The sequence below is a fragment of the Oryctolagus cuniculus genome, chromosome 8 (genome assembly GCF_051225735.1).
Source record: "Oryctolagus cuniculus isolate XC-2025 breed Fujian yellow rabbit chromosome 8, ASM5122573v1, whole genome shotgun sequence".
In the NCBI taxonomy this organism is placed as follows: domain Eukaryota; kingdom Metazoa; phylum Chordata; class Mammalia; order Lagomorpha; family Leporidae; genus Oryctolagus; species Oryctolagus cuniculus.
This window is the reverse complement of record NC_142874.1, coordinates 23,761,040-23,785,508: the sequence shown is the minus strand read 5'-3', so window position 1 is coordinate 23,785,508 and position 24,469 is coordinate 23,761,040. Positions and strand designations below refer to the sequence as shown.

Below are 24,469 nucleotides of genomic sequence, written 5' to 3'. Positions count from 1 at the left end.
CGTCGCCTTGCCGTGTGGAAGGGAAGGGCCGCTCTTAGCCCGCCAGCCCTGGCCAAGGAGGGGAACCCACTCGGAGGGTGGGGTGGCACCAAGGCCTTGCGCGGCCCAACGCACAAGGGGGGACGGCGCGCCCTGCTGCGGGCCCTCGCCCTGGCCCCGGTGCCACCCGTTTCCCTTGGTCGGGACTCTTTGTGGCCTAGGCAGGCAGGCGCCCGTGCTGTCTCCGCACTGACCTAGGCACCCACCCACATGAGGCGTCGGGAGGTGTGGGGCCGGGAGAACGTTTCTCTGCCTGGTTTCCTAGGCGGAGGCAGGTGTGTTGTCGGCAGAGACCCTCACTCAGGCCAAGTGCGTGATGTCTCTTCTTCTTCCGCAGACGCCGAGCCCGGCACCCGGGAACCTGTTCCGGACGTGCCGCTCCCAACCATGACTCCCAGCACCGAGGAGGCTGACCACGACCACGACCACGACCACGACCACAACCACGGTAGGGGCCCCGTGTGCCTTGTGTCCTCTGCCCCTGGGAGCCCGCTGGGTTGCCGGGGCTCCTTGAGCGAGAACGGGCTTTCCTATTGCCTCCGGGACCGGGAAGGTGTCGCCATGCGATTCCTTGTCCCGAAACGCTGGCCTGTGCTCTGGAGCTGCGGGGACGTCCTCGGGGCTCTGCCCGGGAAGGATGTGCTCCCTGGGGAGAGAGGGGCCGCGGTGCGAGTCAGGCGCTCCGAGACGGGGCCGTGTGTCCTCCCGGGTTCTCTGGTTGGCTGCACGCTGCCTGGGCCTGTCCGCAGGTTGTGCGTTTCTCTGCGTGGTGGTCTGCTAACCCGTGCGGGAGGGGCGTAGGCTTCCCCGCCCCCCACGTCTGCTCCCGCCATGACCCACCCCAGGGGTCTGGTGCAGCACTCCCAGCCCGCATGCCTGGCGTTGCCACGGAGGCTGCGAGTGCAGAAGCCTCATGGGACCCGGCGTGGAGTGCCCCACTGCCCCTGGTGGCCCAGTGTGCGCAGCGGACTTAGGCGCGGGCACGCTGGGCTCCGCGAGGGTGGTGCTCTGTGCCTCTGCCTCTCCTGAGACGTCCTTGCCTTCCTCTTGGCGTTGGCTGGTCTCCGAGCTCCCGGGACAGCGTCCAGGAGGCGTGGCCGCTGCCTGAGGACCAGTCCTCGATGTGCCCTCTGACGCTGGCACGAGCGTGTTCTGGACCCATGCCGTGCCCCCAGGCAGCTGGGGAGTTGTCTGCCTTGTAGTGCGGCGGGCCACCAGGAGAATCTGACCCAGTGTCCTGGATGGGCCAGTTCCCAGTCGTGCGCTCGTGGCCCAGACCAGACCCGGGCTGGTGTGTGGAGCCAGCCACGCGGGCCCGTCTGTCCTGCGTGCCCTGAGTGGGCGCAGATGAGAGAGGGCGCGGTTGCTCCGTCCGCTTTTCTCCCCTCTCGCCCCCACGCGGGGAGCCGTCCAGCGGGGCCTGGCTGGACTGAGCCCGTGCCGGACACGGTGCTCCGCTGCCGTCCTGGAGGGCCCAGAGGATTGCTCGAGGTGTGCCCACCAGGCCCCTCCCCTGAGACAGGGGGCTGGGTGCCGTCAGGTTCTTTCTTGGCTGCCCCTGGAACCCGGAGGTGGCCCTTGCCTGGTTCCTGGATCCTTTCACTTCCCCTTCCTCGTCGCCTTGCCGTGTGGAAGGGAAGGGCCGCTCTTAGCCCGCCAGCCCTGGCCAAGGAGGGGAACCCACTCGGAGGGTGGGGTGGCACCAAGGCCTTGCGCGGCCCAACGCACAAGGGGGGACGGCGCGCCCTGCTGCGGGCCCTCGCCCTGGCCCCGGTGCCACCCGTTTCCCTTGGTCGGGACTCTTTGTGGCCTAGGCAGGCAGGCGCCCGTGCTGTCTCCGCACTGACCTAGGCACCCACCCACATGAGGCGTCGGGAGGTGTGGGGCCGGGAGAACGTTTCTCTGCCTGGTTTCCTAGGCGGAGGCAGGTGTGTTGTCGGCAGAGACCCTCACTCGGGCCAAGTGCGTGATGTCTCTTCTTCTTCCGCAGACGCCGAGCCCGGCACCCGGGAACCTGTTCCGGACGTGCCGCTCCCAACCATGACTCCCAGCACCGAGGAGGCTGACCACGACCATGACCACGACCACGACCATGACCACGACCACGGTAGGGGCCCGTGTGCCTTGTGTCCTCTGCCCCTGGGAGCCCGATGGGTTGCCGGGGCTCCTTGAGCGAGAACGGGCTTTCCTATTGCCTCCGGGACCGGGAAGGTGTCGCCATGCGATTCCTTGTCCCGAAACGCTGGCCTGTGCTCTGGAGCTGCGGGGACGTCCTCGGGGCTCTGCCCGGGAAGGATGTGCTCCCTGGGGAGAGAGGGGCCGCGGTGCGAGTCAGGCGCTCCGAGACGGGGCCGTGTGTCCTCCCGGGTTCTCTGGTTGGCTGCACGCTGCCTGGGCCTGTCCGCAGGTTGTCCGTTTCTCTGCGTGGTGGTCTGCTAACCCATGCGGGAGGGGCGTAGGCTTCCCCGCCCCCCACGTCTGCTCCCGCCATGACCCACCCCGGGGGTCTGGTGCAGCACTCCCAGCCCGCATGCCTGGCGTTGCCACGGAGGCTGCGAGTGCAGAAGCCTCATGGGACCCGGCGTGGAGTGCCCCACTGCCCCTGGTGGCCCAGTGTGCGCAGCGGACTTAGGCGCGGGCACGCTGGGCTCCGCGAGGGTGGTGCTCTGTGCCTCTGCCTCTCCTGAGACGTCCTTGCCTTCCTCTTGGCGTTGGCTGGTCTCCGAGCTCCCGGGAAAGCGTCCAGGTGGCGTGGCCGCTGCCTGAGGACAAGTCCTCGATGTGCCCTCTGACGCTGGCACGAGCGTGTTCTGGACCCGGGCCGTGCCCCCAGGCAGCTGGGGAGTTGTCTGCCTTGTAGTGCGGCGGGCCACCAGGAGAATCTGACCCAGTGTCCTGGATGGGCCAGTTCCCAGTCGTGCGCTCGTGGCCCAGACCAGACCCGGGCTGGTGTGTGGAGCCAGCCACGCGGGCCCGTCTGTCCTGCGTGCCCTGAGTGGGCGCAGATGAGAGAGGGCGCGGTTGCTCCGTCCGCTTTTCTCCCCTCTCGCCCCCACGCGGGGAGCCGTCCAGCGGGGCCTGGCTGGACTGAGGCCGTGCCGGACACGGTGCTCCGTTGCCGTCCTGGAGGGCCCAGAGGATTGCTCGAGGTGTGCCCACCAGGCCCCTCCCCTGAGACAGGGGGCTGGGTGCCGTCAGGTTCTTTCTTGGCTGCCCCTGGAACCCGGAGGTGGCCCTTGCCTGGTTCCTGGATCCTTTCACTTCCCCACCTCGTCGCCTTGCCGTGTGGAAGGGAAGGGCCGCTCTTAGCCCGCCAGCCCTGGCCAAGGAGGGGAACCCACTCGGAGGGTGGGGTGGCACCAAGGCCTTGCGCGGCCCAACGCACAAGGGGGGACGGCGCGCCCTGCTGCGGGCCCTCGCCCTGGCCCCGGTGCCACCCGTTTTCCTTGGTCGGGACTCTTTGTGGCCTAGGCAGGCAGGCGCCCGTGCTGTCTCCGCACTGACCTAGGCACCCACCCACATGAGGCGTCGGGAGGTGTGGGGCCGGGAGAACGTTTCTCTGCCTGGTTTCCTAGGCGGAGGCAGGTGTGTTGTCGGCAGAGACCCTCACTCGGGCCAAGTGCGTGATGTCTCTTCTTCTTCCGCAGACGCCGAGCCCGGCACCCGGGAACCTGTTCCGGACGTGCCGCTCCCAACCATGACTCCCAGCACCGAGGAGGCTGACCACGACCACGACCACGACCACGACCACGACCACGACCACGGTAGGGGCCCGTGTGCCTTGTGTCCTCTGCCCCTGGGAGCCCGCTGGGTTGCCGGGGCTCCTTGAGTGAGAACGTGCTTTCCTATTGCCTCCGGGACCGGGAAGGTGTCGCCATGCGATTCCTTGTCCCGAAACGCTGGCCTGTGCTCTGGAGCTGCGGGGACGTCCTCGGGGCTCTGCCCGGGAAGGATGTGCTCCCTGGGGAGAGAGGGGCCGCGGTGCGAGTCAGGCACTCCGAGACGGGGCCGTGTGTCCTCCCGGGTTCTCTGGTTGGCTGCACGCTGCCTGGGCCTGTCCGCAGGTTGTCCGTTTCTCTGCGTGGTGGTCTGCTAACCCATGCGGGAGGGGCGTAGGCTTCCCCGCCCCCCACGTCTGCTCCCGCCATGACCCACCCCGGGGGTCTGGTGCAGCACTCCCAGCCCGCATGCCTGGCGTTGCCACGGAGGCTGCGAGTGCAGAAGCCTCATGGGACCCGGCGTGGAGTGCCCCACTGCCCCTGGTGGCCCAGTGTGCGCAGCGGACTTAGGCGCGGGCACGCTGGGCTCCGCGAGGGTGGTGCTCTGTGCCTCTGCCTCTCCTGAGACGTCCTTGCCTTCCTCTTGGCGTTGGCTGGTCTCCGAGCTCCCGGGACAGCGTCCAGGAGGCGTGGCCGCTGCCTGAGGACAAGTCCTCGATGTGCCCTCTGACGCTGGCACGAGCGTGTTCTGGACCCGTGCCGTGCCCCCAGGCAGCTGGGGAGTTGTCTGCCTTGTAGTGCGGCGGGCCACCAGGAGAATCTGACCCAGTGTCCTGGATGGGCCAGTTCCCAGTCGTGCGCTCGTGGCCCAGACCAGACCCGGGCTGGTGTGTGGAGCCAGCCACGCGGGCCCGTCTGTCCTGCGTGCCCTGAGTGGGCGCAGATGAGAGAGGGCGCGGTTGCTCCGTCCGCTTTTCTCCCCTCTCGCCCCCACGCGGGGAGCCGTCCAGCGGGGCCTGGCTGGACTGAGCCCGTGCCGGACACGGTGCTCCGCTGCCGTCCTGGAGGGCCCAGAGGATTGCTCGAGGTGTGCCCACCAGGCCCCTCTCCTGAGACAGGGGGCTGGGTGCCGTCAGGTTCTTTCTTGGCTGCCCCTGGAACCCGGAGGTGGCCCTTGCCTGGTTCCTGGATCCTTTCACTTCCCCACCTTGTCGCCTTGCCGTGTGGAAGGGAAGGGCCGCTCTTAGCCCGCCAGCCCTGGCCAAGGAGGGGAACCCACTCGGAGGGTGGGGTGGCACCAAGGCCTTGCGCGGCCCAACGCACAAGGGGGGACGGCGCGCCCTGCTGCGGGCCCTCGCCCTGGCCCCGGTGCCACCCGTTTCCCTTGGTCCGGACTCTTTGTGGCCTAGGCAGGCAGGCGCCCGTGCTGTCTCCGCACTGACCTAGGCACCCACCCACATGAGGCGTCGGGAGGTGTGGGGCCGGGAGAACGTTTCTCTGCCTGGTTTCCTAGGCGGAGGCAGGTGTGTTGTCGGCAGAGACCCTCACTCGGGCCAAGTGCGTGATGTCTCTTCTTCTTCCGCAGACGCCGAGCCCGGCACCCGGGAACCTGTTCCGGACGTGCCGCTCCCAACCATGACTCCCAGCACCGAGGAGGCTGACCACGACCACGACCACAACCACGACCACGACCACGACCACGGTAGGGGCCCGTGTGCCTTGTGTCCTCTGCCCCTGGGAGCCCGCTGGGTTGCCGGGGCTCCTTGAGTGAGAACGTGCTTTCCTATTGCCTCCGGGACCGGGAAGGTGTCGCCATGCGATTCCTTGTCCCGAAACGCTGGCCTGTGCTCTGGAGCTGCGGGGACGTCCTCGGGGCTCTGCCCGGGAAGGATGTGCTCCCTGGGGAGAGAGGGGCCGCGGTGCGAGTCAGGCGCTCCGAGACGGGGCCGTGTGTCCTCCCGGGTTCTCTGGTTGGCTGCACGCTGCCTGGGCCTGTCCGCAGGTTGTCCGTTTCTCTGCGTGGTGGTCTGCTAACCCATGCGGGAGGGGCGTAGGCTTCCCCGCCCCCCACGTCTGCTCCCGCCATGACCCACCCCGGGGGTCTGGTGCAGCACTCCCAGCCCGCATGCCTGGCGTTGCCACGGAGGCTGCGAGTGCAGAAGCCTCATGGGACCCGGCGTGGAGTGCCCCACTGCCCCTGGTGGCCCAGTGTGCGCAGCGGACTTAGGCGCGGGCACGCTGGGCTCCGCGAGGGTGGTGCTCTGTGCCTCTGCCTCTCCTGAGACGTCCTTGCCTTCCTCTTGGCGTTGGCTGGTCTCCGAGCTCCCAGGACAGCGTCCAGGAGGCGTGGCCGCTGCCTGAGGACCAGTCCTCGATGTGCCCTCTGACGCTGGCACGAGCGTGTTCTGGACCCGTGCCGTGCCCCCAGGCAGCTGGGGAGTTGTCTGCCTTGTAGTGCGGCGGGCCACCAGGAGAATCTGACCCAGTGTCCTGGATGGGCCAGTTCCCAGTCGTGCGCTCGTGGCCCAGACCAGACCCGGGCTGGTGTGTGGAGCCAGCCACGCGGGCCCGTCTGTCCTGCGTGCCCTGAGTGGGCGCAGATGAGAGAGGGCGCGGTTGCTCCGTCCGCTTTTCTCCCCTCTCGCCCCCATGCGGGGAGCCGTCCAGCGGGACCTGGCTGGACTGAGCCCGTGCCGGACACGGTGCTCCGTTGCCATCCTGGAGGGCCCAGAGGATTGCTCGAGGTGTGCCCACCAGGCCCCTCCCCTGAGACAGGGGGCTGGGTGCCGTCAGGTTCTTTCTTGGCTGCCCCTGGAACCCGGAGGTGGCCCTTGCCTGGTTCCTGGATCCTTTCACTTCCCCTTCCTCGTCACCTTGCCGTGTGGAAGGGAAGGGCCGCTCTTAGCCCGCCAGCCCTGGCCAAGGAGGGGAACCCACTCGGAGGGTGGGGTGGCACCAAGGCCTTGCGCGGCCCAACGCACAAGGGGGGACGGCGCGCCCTGCTGCGGGCCCTCGCCCTGGCCCCGGTGCCACCCGTTTCCCTTGGTCGGGACTCTTTGTGGCCTAGGCAGGCAGGTGCCCGTGCTGTCTCCGCACTGACCTAGGCACCCACCCACATGAGGCGTCGGGAGGTGTGGGGCCGGGAGAACGTTTCTCTGCCTGGTTTCCTAGGCGGAGGCAGGTGTGTTGTCGGCAGAGACCCTCACTCGGGCCAAGTGCGTGATGTCTCTTCTTCTTCCGCAGACGCCGAGCCCGGCACCCGGGAACCTGTTCCGGACGTGCCGCTCCCAACCATGACTCCCAGCACCGAGGAGGCTGACCACGACCACGACCACGACCACAACCACGGTAGGGGCCCCGTGTGCCTTGTGTCCTCTGCCCCTGGGAGCCCGCTGGGTTGCCGGGGCTCCTTGAGCGAGAACGGGCTTTCCTATTGCCTCCGGGACCGGGAAGGTGTCGCCATGCGATTCCTTGTCCCGAAACGCTGGCCTGTGCTCTGGAGCTGCGGGGACGTCCTCGGGGCTCTGCCCGGGAAGGATGTGCTCCCTGGGGAGAGAGGGGCCGCGGTGCGAGTCAGGCACTCCGAGACGGGGCCGTGTGTCCTCCCGGGTGCTCTGGTTGGCTGCACGCTGCCTGGGCCTGTCCGCAGGTTGTCCGTTTCTCTGCGTGGTGGTCTGCTGACCCGTGCGGGAGGGGCGTAGTCTTCCCCGCCCCCCACGTCTGCTCCCGCCATGACCCACCCCGGGGGTCTGGTGCAGCACTCCCAGCCCGCATGCCTGGCGTCGCCACGGAGGCTGCGAGTGCAGAAGCCTCATGGGACCCGGCGTGGAGTGCCCCACTGCCCCTGGTGGCCCAGTGTGCGCAGCGGACTTAGGCGCGGGCACGCTGGGCTCCGCGAGGGTGGTGCTCTGTGCCTCTGCCTCTCCTGAGACGTCCTTGCCTTCCTCTTGGCGTTGGCTGGTCTCCGAGCTCCCGGGACAGCGTCCAGGAGGCGTGGCCGCTGCCTGAGGACAAGTCCTCGATGTGCCCTCTGACGCTGGCACGAGCGTGTTCTGGACCCGTGCCGTGCCCCCAGGCAGCTGGGGAGTTGTCTGCCTTGTAGTGCGGCGGGCCACCAGGAGAATCTGACCCAGTGTCCTGGATGGGCCAGTTCCCAGTCGTGCGCTCGTGGCCCAGACCAGACCCGGGCTGGTGTGTGGAGCCAGCCACGCGGGCCCGTCTGTCCTGCGTGCCCTGAGTGGGCGCAGATGAGAGAGGGCGCGGTTGCTCCGTCCGCTTTTCTCCCCTCTCGCCCCCATGCGGGGAGCCGTCCAGCGAGGCCTGGCTGGACTGAGCCCGTGCCGGACACGGTGCTCCGTTGCCGTCCTGGAGGGCCCAGAGGATTGCTCGAGGTGTGCCCACCAGGCCCCTCCCCTGAGACAGGGGGCTGGGTGCTGTCAGGTTCTTTCTTGGCTGCCCCTGGAACCCGGAGGTGGCCCTTGCCTGGTTCCTGGATCCTTTCACTTCCCCTTCCTCGTCGCCTTGCCGTGTGGAAGGGAAAGGCCGCTCTTAGCCCGCCAGCCCTGGCCAAGGAGGGGAACCCACTCGGAGGGTGGGGTGGCACCAAGGCCTTGCGCGGCCCAACGCACAAGGGGGGACGGCGCGCCCTGCTGCGGCCCCTCGCCCTGGCCCCGGTGCCACCCGTTTCCCTTGGCCGGGATTCTTTGTGGCCTAGGCAGGCAGGCGCCCGTGCTGTCTCCGCACTGACCTAGGCACCCACCCACATGAGGCGTCGGGAGGTGTGGGGCCGGGAGAACATTGCTCTGCCCTGTTTCCTAGGCGGAGGCAGGTGTGTTGTCGGCAGAGACCCTCACTCAGGCCAAGTGCGTGATGTCTCTTCTTCTTCCGCAGACGCCGAGCCCGGCACCCGGGAACCTGTTCCGGACGTGCCGCTCCCAACCATGACTCCCAGCACGGAGGAGGCTGACCACGACCACGACCACGACCACGACCACGACCACGGTAGGGGCCCCGTGTGCCTTGTGTCCTCTGCCCCTGGGAGCCCGCTGGGTTGCCGGGGCTCCTTGAGCGAGAACGGGCTTTCCTATTGCCTCCGGGACTGGGAAGCTTCTGCAAAGTGTTTCCTTGTTACCAGAAGGTGTCCTGTGACCTAGGATTTCTCTGTCTTTTGCTTACATAGATCTTTCATTTTTTCCTCCAGTGTTTGTACTGCCTTTAACGCTGCTTTTTCAGTCTGTTTTGCTTCGATTTTCTTCACCTTCTTTAAAGGTTTCCCTTTTGTTTTTTTTTTGTCTCTGAGTAGTACAGTTTTCTCTGTCTCTCTGTGCCCATTTTGCCTTTGCACTGTAATATGTACTTTGTTTCCTGTAATTTGCCATGATTCAGGACATTTTTCTCAGTGACCTCTTTCTGTGAATCCAAGATTTTCTGTTTCATTCTGGTTTTTTGTAGGTTCTGTGGTCTCTGTAATCTTGTTACAGATCGTTGTCCCCAAACTTGTAGCGCCCCCATTTGAACTTAGGAACAATCTGTTTGGCTCATGTGTGGTTTGTGCTTTAGAGTTACTGCTGTTGTTCCTTTTTGACGTGACATTTTTGTGGTGGAATGTTATTGCTAAGTGTCTCCTTTTCTGAAAATATGTCTGTGTTTTCTACCTGTTTTGGAATCTTCATCCTTCTGCTTAACATGGATGCGTTTCTTCAGTGTAGAAGTGCTCGTGTGCAAGTCGTGTCCTCCATGACTGCCTTTTGTCCTCGTGAGTCCTATCATTGGCTGAACACTGCTGCATAACGACTCGGCATTTTTGAATGTTCGCAGAGCCTTTTAGTTTTTCTTCCTTACTCTTTAGTTAGGAAGTTATTTTTTGTTACTCTATACTAATGCTGAATGAAATCTGTCTTCTCAGTCACTCAGTTCAGTATGCCTGGATCCTTCCATGGATGAAATAATAGCAGAACTCTAATCAAGTGTCAAGTCTTCTCGCTGAACCTAATGCTCCAGTGTGCAGTGGAGCCAACCTGCACCTATATTTGCATGTTGTTCCATTCCTGTGTTCCCCATTCGAACATTTGTAAATATAGTAGAAAATTTTTCAGATATTGTCTGAGATGGTACCAAACTAAAAAACACTCTTGGACTACCTGTCACTTTACTTGTCTCCCAGGTAGACACCATTTGTGCCATTTGTATGTTACCAGATCTCTCATTACATCTTTCTCTATTCTTTGGCTGTCTGGAATTGTCTTTGCAATTAGGAGTATCAAGATATGTCCCTGGACAGAAAGAAAACCTTTAAGAATGAGTGGAGCGCAGGAAATGATTTTACTCTAGCTGTTTGAAATCCATGAGCCATTTCCCATAATGCATGTTTGCATGTACAGGAACATGAGTCAGAATTGTCAGGAACATCGATTGTGAGTGTGTTCATCTCTGTGTTTCAGAAATACTGATTTTATTCCTCTCTGATGTGAAAAATCACCGAGGACTTATTTTCTTTCCCTTACCGAAAGACCTGATGATTACATGGGAATCTGACATTTAGGATGGTCTGATAACTGATCAAACTCCAAATGTGTCCAATGATGCTAGCACCAGTCTCCCTTTGGGTACACTTCTGTTCTAACCTCTGTTCTCTTGAGCACTTGATGTGCTCAAATACCAGAATGCCTTACAAGTTCCTTTGATATTCTCTGCTGATCCTTTCTCTGAACACTAGGGGTTGCTTTTTCAATTTTTCCTTTGTGTTTCTTAGGTTGCTGGAAACCTTTGATGTTCTGGCCTGGAAGGATAGAGTTCCTAGGTACAACATTGCCCCTGGGGCACATTTACTGAGACAGCCAGTTTGCTTCCTGTGGCTCTACACTCAGTATGCGCTTCCCAAGATCACAAAGATGTTCAGTTTCTCTCTCCTTATGCTTTTGCAGCTGTTTATGGTCACTGCAATGCTTGGTACACAAGTTCTATACCACCACGTGCCACACACTTTTTTCCTTGTAGTATTCTAGCTTTGCATTTGGTACTTCTGATATGTAGTTGATTCTTAGTTTATGATGTCTCAGAAACCTCCAGAAAGTGTTGATTTTGAGTGCCATTTGCTGGGATGTCAAATCATTGATTTGCTTGTAATAGCAGGTTGAGTGTGTTTTCTCAACCTATCCGAAGACACTTTTAGGTATATCTGCAGCGGAGTCAATCTAACCAACTTGGAAATCCTAACCATTGCCACACATATACCTGGTCCAAATCCTCCATGCGAAGAGAAGGGCATGCCTGAGCTTGGCATGTGTCAACCGTGTCATTTGTATTCTGTCTATTGCTTTACTGAAGAGTCGGCATGGTTGCTTAGTAGCTTGTCGCATCCTATCTACATTTCTGGAGCCCTCCATGAAGGATAAACTTGCCTAAATATTTGCATGACTTTGTCATGTTGAATTTAAGTCTTCAGTTGCTGTCCAGGAGGGACCGGATTCCTGATGGAGTTATCCATGTGGCTCCTGTACTAGGACAGTGGGTTGTGCATCATATTGTTCTTTCGTGGCTCCCACTGGGACATGGAGAGAGCACTTTCTGAATTACTGGATCCTTTCTTTTCATCTATGACTGTTGTCTCATTTTCTCCAAGTGGAAGGGAAATTCTTTAAACTCAAATGATTGCCAAGGACATAAACCTCTAAGAATGATTTTCAACTTGCCAGTTGTTTTTCTCTCAAAACATGACAACATCTCCCCATTTTCTCCTAATTTGGATTTTTGTAGACTTACCCTTATTATGTCTCAGAAAACTTGTGCACATCCACATTATGAGAATGTGTTGTTTGGGTTGGAGATCACTTCTGTTCCTGCTTTCTGACATGGAGTTGGATCTGCATCTGAAAATCTGCTTAGGCAACTTTTGTTTTTTCTTCCACAGGAAGTATGATAGTCTCACTGGAGTCAAACCCAGAATCAGGCATGGTGACTGAGCAGAGCCTTCCAGTGGCAAATGATACCATGCCTCAGCTCAGTAGGGGTCCATATGTTTTATGTCCTCTGATCTATGAGATGCTGAAGATTTCACGTGGCATAAGTTCTGAGAACTCCTCTTCAGTATGTCTGCCATGCTTTCAAGATAATACTGAGAGCTGCTTTTCCCAGAACGTTTGGCTATGTTTTCTTAATGTTCCTGAAACCTTTAGTTTCTGCCACGGAAGGACGTATTTCCTCGATAGAGATTTGCCCACGTGACACCTGTACAAGACCGTCATGTGGAAGCGCATCATCTCTCACTGGCCAACAGCTGCACATTCTATGGGCACTTTGCAAGTTACCAGAAACTTGGCGATTGTCTATCTTTACCCCTTTGCTATAGCCTAAGGTCATCTGATGCTTTGTTCTCAGCTGCTGTTCAAATACAAATAAAACATCTTGAAGAAATTTAAAATAGGAATTGTTTAACAACTCTCCTATCTATCTGTTTTGTTCTCATGCATTTTCCTTTACTTCTGTTTTGGGGTACCATAAAGTTCATGAGAATCATCATTATGAATTAAACATGGTGGGATGTAAAATAATTTATGTTACACCATGTGCATATTGATATGGGTCTGTTTTCTGAAAACATCATTAGACAGCCTTAGTTCTTTCCATCAACAGAATAAGTAACACCACAATGGAAATCCAATCAGTGTCAAGGTGTGTGACTGACCATGATCTTCACTGTGTGAATATTCAGCCCGAATCTAGAGTGGGACCACACTTTCCTTTTGCACTTTATCTTCTTAGTTACTGAAAAGCACTTTGGTGTATTTCCTTAGGATTTCTTCTTACTTCCATACAGTTTCTTTAAGTTTACACAAAGAATCCATTTTCAAAATGTTCATGTGACCACTAACTTGACTCGGTCTCTTCGGTGGTTCTCCAGGAAGGATGGAATTGCTCAGCAGAGATTGTCCTTGAGGGCTCTAATCTAAGGCAAAGCTTTTGTTTCATGTTGTTCTCTGTGTGGCTCCCAGCAGAACACGGAATGGGCACTTTCCAAGTTACCGTATCCTTTCCTTTTGTCTATACCTGGCTTTTTCTTTATTGAGGGGTGTTTGCAATTGGTAAGTCACAAACGATATTTAAGGATAAAAATAAGGAATCTAAGGATATATTTGAAATTGGCATTTTTGTCGCTGAATTATTAAATCTATGAGCCGCTTTCTCATTGTACCTATCTTTATAAACCTATGTCTGGCCGGCGCCGCGGCTCCCTAGGCTAATCCTCCCCCTTGCAGCGCCGGCACACCGGGTTCTAGTCCTGGTCAGGGTGCCGGATTCTGTCCCGGTTGCCCCTCTTCCAGGCCAGCTCTCTGCTGTGGCTAGGGAAGGGAGTGCAGTGGAGGATGGCCCAAGTGCTTGGGCCCTGCACTCCTTGGGAGACCAGGAGAAGTACCTGGCTCCTGCCATAGGATCACTGAGGTGCGCCGGCCGCAGCAGCCGTTGGAGGGTGAACCAACGGCAAGGGAAGACCTTTCTCTGCCTCTCTCTCACTGTCCACTCTGCCTGTCAAAAATATATAAATAAATAAACAAAAATAAACCTATGTTTATCTTGTGTCAGAAAACTCATGAAAATCCACATTTTGAGCATGTATTTCTATGGGTTCAAATAATGTTTTCCTGTTGTCAGTTGATAAAATGATTGTGTTCTGAAAATATCCTAAGAAAACTTTTGATTTACCTTCCACAGGTGATTTAATGCTACCCTGGAGTACGAATCAGTGTAAGGTATGATGACAGAGTAAAAAAAATTTTCAATGGCAGCTGAAGCCTTCTGTCCTCTGCATTCTGAGTTACTGAGAGTTGAGTTAGCATCATTCCTTAGTATTTTTCTTCATTTCTATGCACTTCCTTTAACCTAACACTAGGGACTACTTTTCAAAAATATCTTTGAGTTTTCTCACTTTGCTTGAAAACCTTAGTTTCCTCACAGGAAGGAGTACTTTAGTAGAGAATTGTCATTGAGGTATCTAAACTAAGACTAGTGTTTTGCTTCTTGTTTTTCTATCATTTGTTTGCTGGAGTACACTGAGTGGGAATGTTCCAACTTGCCAGTTGCTTTCATTTTTTTCCATCCTTTTCCTTTGGCTTTACCAAGGGGTAGTGTAACGGTCAGTACACAATGCATTCAAAGGCAAAAATTAAACAATGTAAGAAGGAAGTTAGCATGAGGACTTGTTTTGCTCCCCCAGATTGTTAAACCTGTGCATCAAGTTTTCATTCATTGTATTTACATAAACTTACCTCTTAGAAGCCTCATGAAGTCCACATCATGGGTGTATTATGTTTCAGTATATTTTTTCTTTTACTGTTGCTCCATGTTGAAATGAATATGTTGTCTTCAAATATACTAAGATAACTCCTGGTTTTTCTTCAACATAAGAAATTTCCCCCACCACTCCAAACCAGAACAGTGTCACGTATATTCACTGACCAAAATCCTCCAGTGGTAGAAGGTGAGAAGTCTGACCTTCTATGGGACCACCTGTGTCTACTGTACTCTGTCTTCTGAGTTACTGGAGAGCACAGTTGACATGATCCCTTAGGATATTTTTTCCCGATAAACTTCATTTCACCTCACAGTATGAACTACATTTTTAGAATGTTTGCGCATGTTTTCTAATGTTGTTTGACATCCTCAGTTTCTGTGCATGAAGAATGGATGGAATTCCTGGGTAGAGAACTGCCCAAGAGGCACCTAAAATAAGAAAAGTGTTTTGCATTGTTATTCTATCGTTGCCTCACAGTTGCACGCTGCATGGACACTTTTCGTGTTACCAGATAGTATCAGTATCTCCTTATGCCTTTGCCATAATGCAGGGTAATTTCAGTGCTTTCTACACAAATAGTGTTCAAAGGTAAAATTAGACACCTAAAAATGAATCCAGAACATATATTTTCCTTAGCTTTTCTACATGAAATCTCAGAAACCTCATGAAAATCCCCACTGTAAGTGTAGGATGCTGGTATTTAAAGTAATTTGTTATTACTATCTGGTACTGAGATGAGTCTGTCTTATGAAAATGTTTTAAGAGAGCTTTATTTTTTTCTGCAACGGAATGAATGACACTCCAGGGGAAGCCCACCCAGTGTCAAATATGGTGACTGACAAAAATCTTCCACTGGGAGAGGATATCAGGCCTAACCTTGCAGTGGGCCTACTGATGTTTTCTCTCCTCTTTTTCTTACTTATGAGGACAGCTGGCCTGATTCCTTGGGGTTTTCTCTCTTTATTTTAAAGATTTTTTAAATTTATTTGAGAGGTAGAATTACAGACAGTGACAGACAGAGAAAGGTCTTCCATCTGTTGGTTCACTCCCCAAATGACCACACTAGCCAGAGCTGCACCGGTCCAAAGCCAGCAGACAAGAGCTTCTTCCAGGCCTTCCACATGGGTGCAGGGGCTAGAGCACTTGGGCCAACTTCTACTGCTTTCCCAGGCCATGGTGGAGGGCTGGACCAGAAGAGAAGCAACTGGGACTAGGACCGGTACCTATATGAGATGCTGGTGCCGCAGGTGGAGGGTTAACCTACTGTGCCAAAGCACCAGGATTTTATCTTTCTGTACAAATCTTTAAACTTTACACTAAGAACTATTGTGCAGAAATGTTTGTAGAAGTTTTCTAACTTGGCTTGGACTCTTCAGATCCTGTGCAGGAAGCATGGAGTTCCTTGCCAGGGAATTTCCCGTGGGGCACTTAACCTCATCTACTCCATTTTGTATTCCTCCTATTCTATCCTTGACTCCTAGAGAAACACCAAATGGGCACTTTCCAAGTTACCAGACCTTTGATTTTTATCATAATCTTTTTGTCTTCTGAAAGAGTAGTTGCGATTGTTAAGATACAAATAATAGTCAAGGATAAAAGGGGAAAAAAACTAAAAATGAATTTAAACAAGAATTTTGTTCTAAAATTATTAAACTATGAGCTTTTTTTCATTATCCATACTTTAAGAAACTGATTTTAATGATGTATCAGAAAACTCATTCAAGTCCACAATAGGAGCCAATTTGCTTGGATTTCAAATTTTTTTGCTGCCATCAGATGTTGAGATGGGTCTGTTGTCTGAAATATCTTGACAACTTTTGTTTGTCATTCTACAGGTGCTTTGATGCTACCGCTGCTGTTGACACAATACCAGGTAGGGTGAATGGCCAAAATCTCGAAATGGCACAGGATGCCACGCCTGAGCCTAGATGGGCCCACCTATGTCTTCTGTCCTCTGCATTCCAAGTGGCTGGAAAGCTGAGTTAGGATCTCTTTTCCTTAAGATTTTCTTTTCTTTTCTCTGTATTTTACTTAACATAAGACTAAGGACTACTGTTTCAAAATGTTTGTTTTTAAACTTTGCTTGAAATATCTTCAGTTTCTTCCCCTGGTGGGTGAAGTTCCTTGGTAGAGAATTGCCCATGAAGCCCATAAACTAAGACCACATAGTCTTCATGTTTTCTTCACACTTGTTGGCAGTACAACACTGAATTCACATTTTCCAAGCTACAAGTTTGTTTCATTTTTTTCTTTGCCTTCATTAAAAGTAGTTCTAATGCTGCAAGACAATTTGGTATTCAAAGACAAAAACTAAAATATAAGAATCAAGGTACAATAGGAAGTTGTTTTGGTCCAACAAAGCAATTACTCTAGGTATCAATTTGCTCATCAGTTGTATCTTCTCATAAGCTTATCTCTAAGCTGTCTCAAACCTCCTGAAATCCACACCATGAGTGTATCATGCTCTCACCTAACATTATTTTTCCTGCTCCCTGGTGTTTCTTCAGCAGAACAAATTACCCTGCTACTGCAGACCAGACCAGTGTCCACTATAATGACCAAGTGAATTCTCCAGCCGGAGAGGATGCCAAGCCTGCGCTTGGTATGGGCCCACCCAGTGCACTGTCCTCTGACTTCTGAGTTACAGAAGAGCACAGTTACCATGACTGCTTAGGATTTTTTTCCCCATGCACTTCATTTAACCTCACAGGAAGGACTGCTTGCACAAGTTTTCTATTTTTGCTTGACACATTCAGTTTCTGTCCAAGAATGGATGGAATTCCTGAGTAGAAAATTGCCCAAGAGGCACCTACACCAAGACAACCATTGTGCATCAAGTGGTTCCATGTGTGTTCGTAGTTGCACACTGAATGGACACTTTCCAAGCTACCAGGTCCTTTCAGTTTACCTGCCCTTATTCTTTTGCTTCATCAGGGGTTAATTGCAATGCTTTGTACACAAAGAGTATTCAAAGATAAAGGTAAATCTTCTAAAAATGAAGAGTGGGGATTTGTTGGGTTCAGAAAGTATAATATCTATGGTTTTTTCATAACACATATTTTCCTTAAATTGTCTGCATGAAGTCTCAGAAACCTCATGAAAACACTCCTTTATGAGTGTGTGACACTTGGCTTTAAAGTACTTTTTTTGCCACTCTCTCTCTCATACTGAGTTTACTTTATGAATATGTCCTAAGAAAACTTAGGTTTTATCTTCAGTGAAATAAATAATGCCACTCCTGGAATCTGACCCCATGTCAAGTAGGGCGATTGACCGGAATCCTGCATTGGAAGAGGATTCCAGGGCACAGCTGTGTCCTCTGTCCGCTGTTACTCAAGAGCTCCATTGGCATGGTATCTCAGGGCTTCCTCTTAACTTCTCCTCAGTAGTGCCAGCAAGCACTCTGCAAACCTAGGTTATTATTGGCAAAAGGCAATTTTTTTACAGGGTGAAGTTTGGTTCATAACCTGGAGACATGTATTATCAGTTCCTTCTCATGTGTGTCTTTTGGTTTAATGATGTTTACCTCATTTCTTAGGGGAAATCTTGAGGGCAGTTCTTTAATCAGGAATTGGGATATCTCCCGAATCTGAGAATATTATTTCACTTTTTATTTCAACAGAAATGGAACCATCTCATCATATCTGGTGCTTTGGAACAACAGTAATCGACCCTATAAAGCAAGCTGCAAAACTCACATCTAGTAGGGGGCCGCCCAACTCTCCAAAATGAATCATTTTATTTCATTCAATGGTAGCATATTCACAGCTGGACATCACCAATTTCCCTACACTCTACCATGAAGCTAAGAGTGTTTTTAGAAAAAAAATTGACAGATTTTTCTTTCTGTCCAGAAATAAACAAATTGGCTTGCAACTGACTTCAAAGGAGTCATGTTTTCTGACTGTGCGGAAATCATGTTGTACACTTCACACTTCACAGACTTATTCAAAAAGGAATATGGAATGATCTGATTCCAAAATTTCAGCTCAACCCATTTCAGTCTTGAATTTCCAATTCCATTGTTCAAGGGGACATGCAACAGTTACTATAAAATCAGTATTTAAGAATACAGTGAAATATATAAAAACAGAATGAAAATATGAGCTGATATTGGCACAAAAAATTTAAACCCACACATAGTTTTTTTCATGGTAGCATTTTCATACATTTTTTTTTCATCATGAAGTCACAGAAAGTTCATGAAAGCTCATATTCTAAAATCTCATCAAAATTTGATAAAGATGCATACCATAAAATCCTTTGAATGGATTTAAAATCGTGTTCATACCAAATCACATTTTAATTCTATTTTTTTTTGAGTTTTTTAAAGATTTATTTATTTACTTGAAAGTCAGAGTTACACAGAGAGAGGAGAGGCAGAGAGAGGTCTTCCATCTGGTGGTTCGCTCCCCAATTGGCTGCAATGGCCGGAGCTGTGCTGATCTGAAGCCAGGAGCTTTTCCTGTGTCTCCCACACAGGTGCAGGGCCCAAGCACTTGGGCCATCTTCTACTGCTTTCCCAGGCCATGGTGGAGAGCTGGATCAAAAGTGGAGCAGCCAGGTCTTGAACTGGTGCCCATTTGGGATGCTGGCACTTCAGGCCAGGGCGTTAACCCATTGGATCACAGTGCCAGTCCCTATGTTTTTTGAGTTTTATGTTCTCATTTTTCATTTTGAGGGGCTTTTGTTCTTTTTTTATCTTTTTATTTTTTGTTTTGTAATTATTCATTTTTTTCCTATTTTGACATTTATGTTTTTATACCGTTTATGAAATGGTTGATGTCTCCTGGACAAATAACTATTTTCAATATTCTGGATATCCTGAAGATGATGTTCATTATACCATATATTACTTTTATAAGAATCTTCAGAAAATCATACATTAATAATGAAATATTATAACTTGAAGACATAAAGAACATAAGTGATTCTCAGTTCCCACCCACTTTTAAAAGAGAGTAAGCTCAGTTACCTGACTGTAGAGTGCCATGATCACACTCCACTAATTTGTTATGTAGGAAAATTTGGCATTATACTGTGTCCAGAGCAAAACGTGAATCATAGCATCTTTCCATATATGTCTTCTCGATTTTAATTCCTATCTTATTTTCATCAATGCAAAGTCATTTAGGAAAAATTCAGTAATACAGTCCTTCAATGATGCCCATAAACCTTCAATATCCAAATCACATTCCAGGACTCAATGGGAATTTTCAGAACATCTGAGCTCCATCAACAATTTTGTAAGCAAAATCATCTGAAATATTCTTAAGTCACCATAAATTCTCTGATTGATTAGTGCATCCAAGGGTGGGAATGGACCTAGTAAAGGTGGTAAGATGGCTTTGGGGTTGATGCTTTTTAAAATGATTGGCTAAAGTATAGGGTCTGAGCCGCTTGGGTGTAGGTGGCAAACCGCAGGGTTTCAGGATGTCATCAAGCACCTTAACTGCCTGAAAAGACACCTGGAACTTTAGGCATTTCCCTGCTATCTGCTGATTGGCTGTTGCTAGGGGAGTTTATCGCAGGGGAAGTTTATTCTCTTTTCAGGAGCTTTTGGCTTAGGGTTCAGGCCCGAGTTACGAGATGGAGGCCTACTCTAAACTAGCTGCACCTTGATCCAGGCTCAGGTCTCTCATTGGAAATCTCTATTGTTTTAAACATATTTTACTGATGGCCCATATTAGTGAATCTGTAAATCCAGTGAATGATGTAAAATCTTGTTCTCACACGCAGAGCACATTACTTTGCTTAGTTTATAGAAGACATACCCAGTGATCTGTGCACTTCTATCTTTGTTCACCTAAAGAATTACGCTGTGACTTCTTGGCTTCGATAGTCATTTGTACATGATTAAGGCTTTGAGGGAGGCCCAGCTCAGTTGGGTCATTCTTCTGGTCTCACTGGGTCACTCGGGGGCCAGAAGACAACTGTGTATTTCTCAGCTTCCTTTGATTGCTACATAGCCATACACCAGGGGGGAGATTGGAAATCTTTTCTCACACAAATTTCATAAAGTTTTCCTATATTGCAGCTCCATCTGATTATTCCCTATTACAGATAGACACTTGGACTCACTAGACCTTGGCTCCTATATTTTTTCCACTACCAGGAATTACACTGGAGCTTTCAGTATTCTCTGGAAAATTTTAAATTCTGTGGTAAATGATCATGTTTTGTGGTAGTTCTATTCTGCTTAATGCCCACTAAAATGTACAGGCAGCTCTTCATATCCTGTGGTTTCAGCCAAATCCAGAAAGAGAATATAAGATGCAAAGTTTCTCATTATCATTATTCTCTGAAGTATAAGTTCCATTCCTTACAGAACAGTTAATTTGTAGGAGGTAGTGTAGGAGATGTAGAGGTCACTTAAAAGGATATGTGAGGGTGGCATAAATTATATGCAAATACAGTTCTACTTGATATTGGGGTAGGAGCATCTGTGGATTTTGTTATCTTTTGGGATCATGGAATCAATTCCCCACAGATGCTGAGGGACAGCTATCTATGGGGGAATGAAGATGTGCATAGTTCTTGGAATAAAAGGATTTCATATGTGTTGGTAATATCTTTACATTTGAAAGTTGGAGAGATAAGAGAGCACATATGGGATTTCAGAGGGTAGCAGTAAGACATCCATTTGATGCATGATGTTTTAGATTAATTGCAGCATTATTTTGAAGTTCTGAAATACATGAAGCATTTCCATTCATGATGCTAAAGTGGAGGATACTAATGGGATCTCTTCTCATTAGAGATGACTGCATGGTTGTGTGAAAAATCTGAGACATCAACAATTGCAGGATAAAAGGGACAAAAATATATGCCTTCACAATGCATCTAGGTTTTGAATCAGGAAAGAAATACCCTAAAGTCAATCCTTCCAGTTGCAAAAGAAGGGACAGAAAAGGAGGTAAAGAAAATCTGAGATTCAAGGAATTTGTCAGTTGCAACTCATGGGCACGATTCTTGCTATAGGGAAACAGTTAATAGTTTTCTCTCAGCACTCACACAGTAGAGACTTGAGGAAAGTAACTTACATCTTCATTTTGGAGAAAGATCCTAGGGCCTGAACAACTGTAAAAGAGCACAACTCTTGTACTGACTTATAATGACTAGAAGGCAATGAGTTTTTCAGTTTATCATCTTTATGGTAGCTGTGAGAAAGATAGTATAATCAGCAGTCTATGCTTAGTGATGTGATAAGATTAAACATTTCCATCAGCAAAATAAAGGCCCTTGGGATGAATTATGCTATTCCGGAAAGAAAACACACCCATGCTACCAGCACCGAAATTCTGAATCCATGTATACAAGGTTTACTCATGAACATATATCTTTAAAAAAAAAAAAAAACTGTGCATGGATTTCAAAATTATTTGCCCCAAGGAATTCATTTCCATGAGCTTTTTGAAGTACCCTTGTATTTACACAAGCACATTCATTCACTTCCTGCTCCACACAAGCACCGTGTTAGAATTTGGGGAATGGATGATATGTTAGTGAAAAAACAACGTCTTTACAGAGCAGTGGACAATGTCTTGGATATTTTTCTTCAGCTCCTTCCATGCTAGGCAAATGAGCCAGTATTCTGAAGATCTGTAGTAGATAGTGACCCTCTTTTCTAATTTTTGTTTTGTGTTTTACTTGTCTGCAGCCCGAGTGATGGTAGGAAGAAATTAGCAGAGACTGAAATTGGTAATCCTTTCATGAGTCTTGAAGGGTGCAACACAGAAAAAAAGGCATGGGTTGGTGATGCAGGAGGGATGACGCGGGACCTGTGAAGACGTGGGAGTAGCCAGACCTCGGGCAGTAGTGGTGCTGCCTGTGGGCAAGAGGCTGCCAAGCCAGGCCCCTGCACTGGCACCATAGGGATTGCCTCTTGCATCCGGAGCCAGGGCAATCCCGTGCCTTACAGGGGGAGGTTGGGAGCCAGGAGCCTTGCAGGGACAGAGCCCAGGTCCCATTAGGGCACTGCATGCCTGGCACCCACCACCAGAGGGCAGAGTTGCAGTGCCATGCCCCAGGTTGGGCCAACACTCTGGCCTGGGCAGCACACTCTTTTGGGTCCACTCTGCGACCTGGATCTTGGCCAAACAGGATTGCAATGACCTGGCCACCTGGGCAAGCAGGGCGGAGGCACAGTGAGGCAGGGAGAGCTGTGCATGCCAGTTGAGCCCCAGTTGAGGCTGCAGTCCAGAATCCACCACCCCCCTTCTCCCGAGCCCAAGGGTCTGTGGAGCACGGCTGAAACCTTGCAGCGCTGGCACCTGGACGATAGCCTGGACAATAGGTTTTAGTGCTCTTCCCGGCTGTGACCAGCTTTGGTCCTCAGGTAACCCCTCCACTGCTGCCACTGCCATCAGCCCTCTCTGGAGCCACAGGATCAATATTGTCTTCTTGACCTGCAGCAGCAACAGAGGGCGCCTCTGCCACCCCTGGTCGACCCTTCCCTCATGATGGTGGCCGCTCCCTCCTGTCCTGTACCTACATGTCTCCCCCCCACCCCGGCTGGCCACACATCTTGGCTGCATCCCAGGGTCTGCCCTGTCATCCCCAGGGTTCAACTTGATGGGCATCTGCACCCCATGTCTGTGCTGAACAGAGAGAACACCTTGCCTAGAGTGGTCACGCCCCCGGCACTGGGAGGACACTGCCACAATTTTTAATGGAGCCTGGACTGTGTTCTCCATGGGGATGCCCCTGCAACGTTGACCAAGGCTGCTGAGACTGCCGACAAGGTGAGGGCCTCCGGTCAGCGGTGGCGGCAGGTTGGGGCTGCCGGGAGGCCAGCCTGTCATGGGTGGGCGTGGGGGTGTCTTGGAGAGGGACAGATGAGGGGCTTGGATTTGCCCTGAGGGGTGTGATGGGGCTGCCAAAGAGTTATGAGTAAACTGTATGGGTACTGTGATTTCAGTTAGCACAGCTGCTTGATTGTGGAGTTGTCAGGTGACAGTTTCTATGCAAGGTGCTGGGCTCTGGATTCCAGGATATGGTTTTTCTCTGGTCACTAAGAGTGTATGGAGTGTATGCAGTGGAGGGTGGCCCAAGTGCTTGGGCTCCTGCACCCGCATGGGAGACCAGGAGGAAGCACCTGGCTCCTGGCTTCGGATCAGCATAGCACCGGCCGTAGTGGCCATTTGGGGAGTGAACCAATGGAAGGAAGACCTTTCTCTCTGTCTCTCTCTGTCTATAACACCACCTGTCAAATAAATTTAAAAAAAAAAAAGAACAATGATTTAGTGTCTACTGACTCCCACCATTTTGAGCATCTTTATGCCTTGTGCCATAGGTTTCCATAGGCCCATCAGCAGGGAGCAGGGTTGGAAGTGGAACAGCTGGGACTCAAGCTGGTGCCCATATGGGATGCCAGCATCACAGGTGGCAGCTTTATCCATGTGTCACAATGCCAGTCCTAATTACTGATATTATCAATGTATGTTTTTTAAAAGATTTATTATTTATTTGAAAGGCAGAGTTACAGAGAGGCAGAGGCAGAGAGAGAGAGAGAGAAAGAGAGAGACTGACAGAGGTATAGAGAGATCTTCTATCCTCTGGTTCACTCCCCAGATGGCCGCAATGGCCAGAGCCTCACCGATCTGAAGCCAGGAGCTTCTTCTGGGTCTCCCATGCTGGTGCAGGGGACCAAGGACTTGGGCCATCTTCTACTGCTTTCCTAGGCCAAAGCGGAGCCAGATCAGAAGTGAACCAGCACCCATATGGGATGCCAGCACTGCAGGTGGAGGCTTTAGCCACTGCACCACAGCGCTGGCCCCATCAATGTTGAATTGACTTTTAGGCATTAGCAGGTGGGCAGATCATAAAGAATGCTGATTTGATGATTTTCCTTTGAGGAATAGGAAGTGTAAAATCTTTGGATGTGGGGAAAGTGTCTCCCTTTACATCCATACCTACCTGTACTTAGTATATACCAAGTTGATCTCCTGTATATAAAGATAATGGAAAATGAATCTTGATGAAGAATGGGATGGGAGAGGGAGTGGGAGATGGGGTGGTTGTGGGTGGGAGGGAGGTTGTGAGGGGAGGGTCCGCTGTAATCCAGAAGTTGTACTTTCAAAATTTAGTTATTAAATAAAAGTTTAAAAAATGAAAAATAACACTTGCTATGATACATAAAGAGAGCAAGCATACTCAAGTAGACCTGTGAACTACAGTGTGTTTGCTAATCTTGATTGATGAGGGAATGTGCACTACTATTCTGTAGATGAAAATCAGGTAAGTCAGTGATACTGCTTATATCATCTCTCAATAGTCCATTAAAATATTACACAGTAAAGCAGAGCCACGCAGCTTTATTGTGTAAGGACTTCATATTTTAGATACATTCCAGCTGTTCACGATTTGCTTGATGGTAGCTGTAGCCGTGGAGACAACTGTAGAGATTACCATGCTAATCAGA

The 24,469-nt window shown here is 51.4% G+C and overlaps 2 protein-coding genes across 10 annotated transcripts in view; both read left to right on the top strand.

The window, feature by feature from the left end:
* The window catches only part of LOC138843592 (rho GTPase-activating protein 20), a 102,550-nt gene extending 84,623 nt beyond the window's left edge, over window positions 1-17,927 (top strand). For 7 of the 8 annotated variants that reach the window (XM_089302154.1, XM_089302155.1, XM_089302157.1 and 4 more), the window contains 3 exons: window positions 13,467-13,504; window positions 15,882-15,919; window positions 17,669-17,927. Coding sequence is in view for 1 of the 8 variants with exons in the window: in XM_070048179.2 (XP_069904280.2) it covers window positions 5,217-5,460; window positions 7,002-7,106; window positions 8,649-8,759; window positions 13,467-13,504; window positions 15,882-15,890 (507 nt within the window). In the remaining 7 variants the exon portion in view is untranslated. Of the gene's footprint in view, window positions 1-5,160; window positions 5,461-7,001; window positions 7,107-8,648; window positions 8,760-13,466; window positions 13,505-15,881; window positions 15,920-17,668 lie in introns of those variants that run through there. The other variant, XM_070048179.2, reaches the window with a different exon arrangement.
* On the top strand, window positions 233-3,976 carry LOC149124923 (uncharacterized). Of its 2 annotated transcripts, XM_089302144.1 has the most exons (3): window positions 233-487; window positions 2,030-2,146; window positions 3,687-3,976. In XM_089302144.1, exons 1-3 carry the CDS (start codon window positions 250-252, stop codon window positions 3,866-3,868), a joined length of 537 nt encoding a protein of 178 aa, XP_089158270.1. In that variant the 5' UTR covers window positions 233-249; the 3' UTR covers window positions 3,869-3,976. The 2 variants fall into 2 exon arrangements, with proteins under 2 accessions (XP_089158270.1, XP_089158271.1); XM_089302145.1 differs by lacking the exon at window positions 2,030-2,146 and having other exon boundaries at window positions 3,687-3,973.
* Window positions 17,928-24,469: the final 6,542 nt, after the last annotated feature.